Source organism: Cebus imitator, unplaced genomic scaffold (genome assembly GCF_001604975.1).
Source record: "Cebus imitator isolate Cc_AM_T3 unplaced genomic scaffold, Cebus_imitator-1.0 Scaffold655, whole genome shotgun sequence".
In the NCBI taxonomy this organism is placed as follows: Eukaryota; Metazoa; Chordata; class Mammalia; order Primates; family Cebidae; genus Cebus; species Cebus imitator.
In genome coordinates this window covers 619162-621921 of record NW_016107970.1, presented here as the reverse complement: position 1 = coordinate 621921, position 2760 = coordinate 619162, and the positions used below count along the sequence as shown (strand labels likewise).

Below are 2760 nucleotides of genomic sequence, written 5' to 3'. Positions count from 1 at the left end.
AGAAGGAAACATGTGGCCAGGCACAGTGGCATATGTTTGTAATCCCAGCACTTTGGGAAGCTGAGGCAGGTGTATCGTCTTAGCTCCGAAGTTCGAGACCAGCCTGGACAATATGTCTCTACCAAAAATATCATAGAAAAAAAATTAGCTAGGTGTGGTAGCGTGCACCTGTGAGCTCAGCTACTCTGGAGACTGAGGTGGGAGGATCACTTGAGCCTGGGAGGTGGAGGTTGCAGTGAGCCAAGATAATGCCACTGCACTCCAGCCTGGGTGCCAGAGTGAGACCCCATGTCAAAAAATAAAAAAACAAAAAAAGAGAAATATGCATGAAGCCCATAGACTGGAGGGCTCTTCGTTATGGTAGCGAGGCCACCCTAACCAATATGCCCCTGAAGGCAGCCGGCCACATATACCTAATCTCTTGGCAGCCTGCCCTGATTGTATTCAAACCAGATCCCACTCGCTCATTTGTTTAACACGTACTAAATAACAAACATGTTCCAGTTCCACCTTCCCGAGGCTCTATGAAGGTCACTGGGTTCCTACTCTTTGGTTACACATTTTCACACAGTCTTGGTGGACTCCCATGATGGCAGCTGTGTTTGTTGTACGGACAAGGGCTTGAGACCAACAGAAACTACATAAATCCTTGGGGTCACCTTGAGTGTGTCATTAGCCATCTTGTGTCCAATTCTTTTTTTCCTTTTTTTAAACATTTTTTTTTTAAATTTTGATACAGGATCTTTGTTACCCAGGCCTGAGTGCAGCGGCACAATCACAGCTCACTGCAGCTGTGACCTGCTGTGTTCCAGCAATCCTCCTGCCTCAGCCTCCTGAGTAGCTGGGACCAGAGACATGCACCACCACACTTGGGTAATTTTTAAATTTTGTTGTAATGATGGAGTCTCACTGTATTGGCCAGGATGGTCTCAAATTCCTGGGCTCAAAGAGTCCTCCTTCCTCAGTCTCCCAAAGTGCTAGCATTATAGGAGTGAGCCACCACGCCCGGCCCCAACTCTTTTTATCATGGCACTAATTCCTGCCCTGTCCACCCCAAGAGCACTGTAGTGCTTCCTGAGTTTAGAGGCCCGTGAGTTTCCACTAGGGAGAGGGCTCCCGCAGAGATAGATAAATTGATCACAATGGCTGGGGTGGAGGCAATGAGCTAATGCTCTTCCTCTTCCACTCGAGATATCCTCTGCCCCCTCGGCCTTTTAATTTTTTCCAGTGTGCTCTGCAGTGGGGGCCCTCCCTGAGAGCCCCTGCAGCTGCAGACGACAGTTTCTTTCTGCTGAACCATCACAGCTATGCCCCAGCCCCTACCCTGAAGGGGCTCCCCAGAGGCCATGGGCAGCAGCTACCCAATAGGGCTGTCTGGGAGCTGCTCCAGGGCCACAGAAATCTTGTCTCAGACTCTCGGGATATTTTGTTTTCTGTTTCATGTAAATACTGTCCTGACTACCATGTGTCCATAGAATAAGGAGTTTTTTTCAGGGGAAAAGGTAAGGAGAAGGGGGGAGCGTCCTGGGTCTGCCCTTCCAGGGCTTGCCCTGGGTTAAGAGCCAGGCAGGAAGCTCTTGAGAACATTGCTCAAGAGTGGAGGGGGCCTGAGAGGCCCAGGGAGGGGTGGGAGGGGATCAACCTGTCTGCCCCCAGCCAGTTGCCCCCCTCCCTCCTCAGCTTCCCTCCCATGGCCTGGAGAGGTGGGACCAGGTGTGGATGCTTGAGAGACCCTTGGTTGGAGGAAGCCACAAGTCCAGGCGCATGGGAATCTGGGCAGGGGGCAAAGAGAGCAGGAAGGGGCCATCAGCCAGGACAGGTGGTAAGGCAGGCAGGAGTGTCCCTGCTGGGAAGAGGTGGGATCAAGCACCTGGAGGGCTCTCCAGGGCAAAGGCAAACACTGAGGTCGCTGCCGTTCCCATAGCACCCCCACGCCCCGCCCAGCTATAAGGGGCTATGCCCCAAGCAGGGTACCCAGGCTGCAGAGGTGCCATGGGCGAGTCACGCCTGCTGCAGTGGCTGCTGCTGCTGCTGCCTACGCTCTGTGGCTCGGGCACTGGTGAGTCTCCCCCAGCCTCCCTCTCCTAGGCAGCTCCACCACTCACTGAGCACTGCTCTGTGCCAGGCATCAACCCAAGTGTGTCTTCATTTTAAAGACAAAGCAGCTGGGGCTCGGAGAGAGTCCAGAGCTTATCCAAGGTCACACAGCTTGTGGGTCCTGGAGCAGGTGGAACCCAGAGTTGTGTGCCTCCCACATGTTTAATGGCCTCGCACTCCCAGCTTAACTGGGTTTAGACATTGGGTGAAATCAGGATGCCAGGTGTGTAACCTAGATCCTGACTAAGGTTGTCCTGGCCCCGAACCACAGCTGCCTGGACCACCTCATCCGTGGTCTGTGCCCAGGGCCCTGAGTTCTGGTGCCAAAGCCTAGAGCAAGCATTGCAATGTAGAGCCCTGGGGCATTGCCTACAGAACGTCTGGGGACATGTGGGAGCCGTGAGTACCACCAAGCATGCACAGCAACTGGGGGTCTGAGATGAAGGGTGCTGGGTGGGGTCTGAGATGAAGGGTGCTGGGTGGGCTCTGGATGGGCAGGAGGGGAGTGGAGCCCCCATAGGGGATGGAAGAGATGGAATGGGATGAGATGAAATGAGATAGGATGAAATGGAATGGGTTGGATTCAATGGGATAGGAGGACAGAATAGATGGAGTCGGATGAATGGGATGCGATGGGATGGGATGGGATGGGATGGGATGGGA

At 53.7% G+C, this 2760-nt stretch overlaps 1 protein-coding gene across 1 annotated transcript in view; it reads left to right on the top strand.

Annotated features, from left to right (window-relative positions):
* The first annotated feature begins 1959 nt into the window (after positions 1–1959).
* Positions 1960–2760, top strand: part of SFTPB (surfactant protein B) — a 10939-nt gene continuing 10138 nt past the window's right edge. Inside the window, exons 1-2 of the mRNA XM_037734688.1 lie at positions 1960–2059; positions 2369–2529. Coding sequence (XP_037590616.1) covers positions 1993–2059; positions 2369–2529 — 228 coding nt within the window. The 5' untranslated portion in view covers positions 1960–1992. The remainder of the gene's footprint in view (positions 2060–2368; positions 2530–2760) is intronic.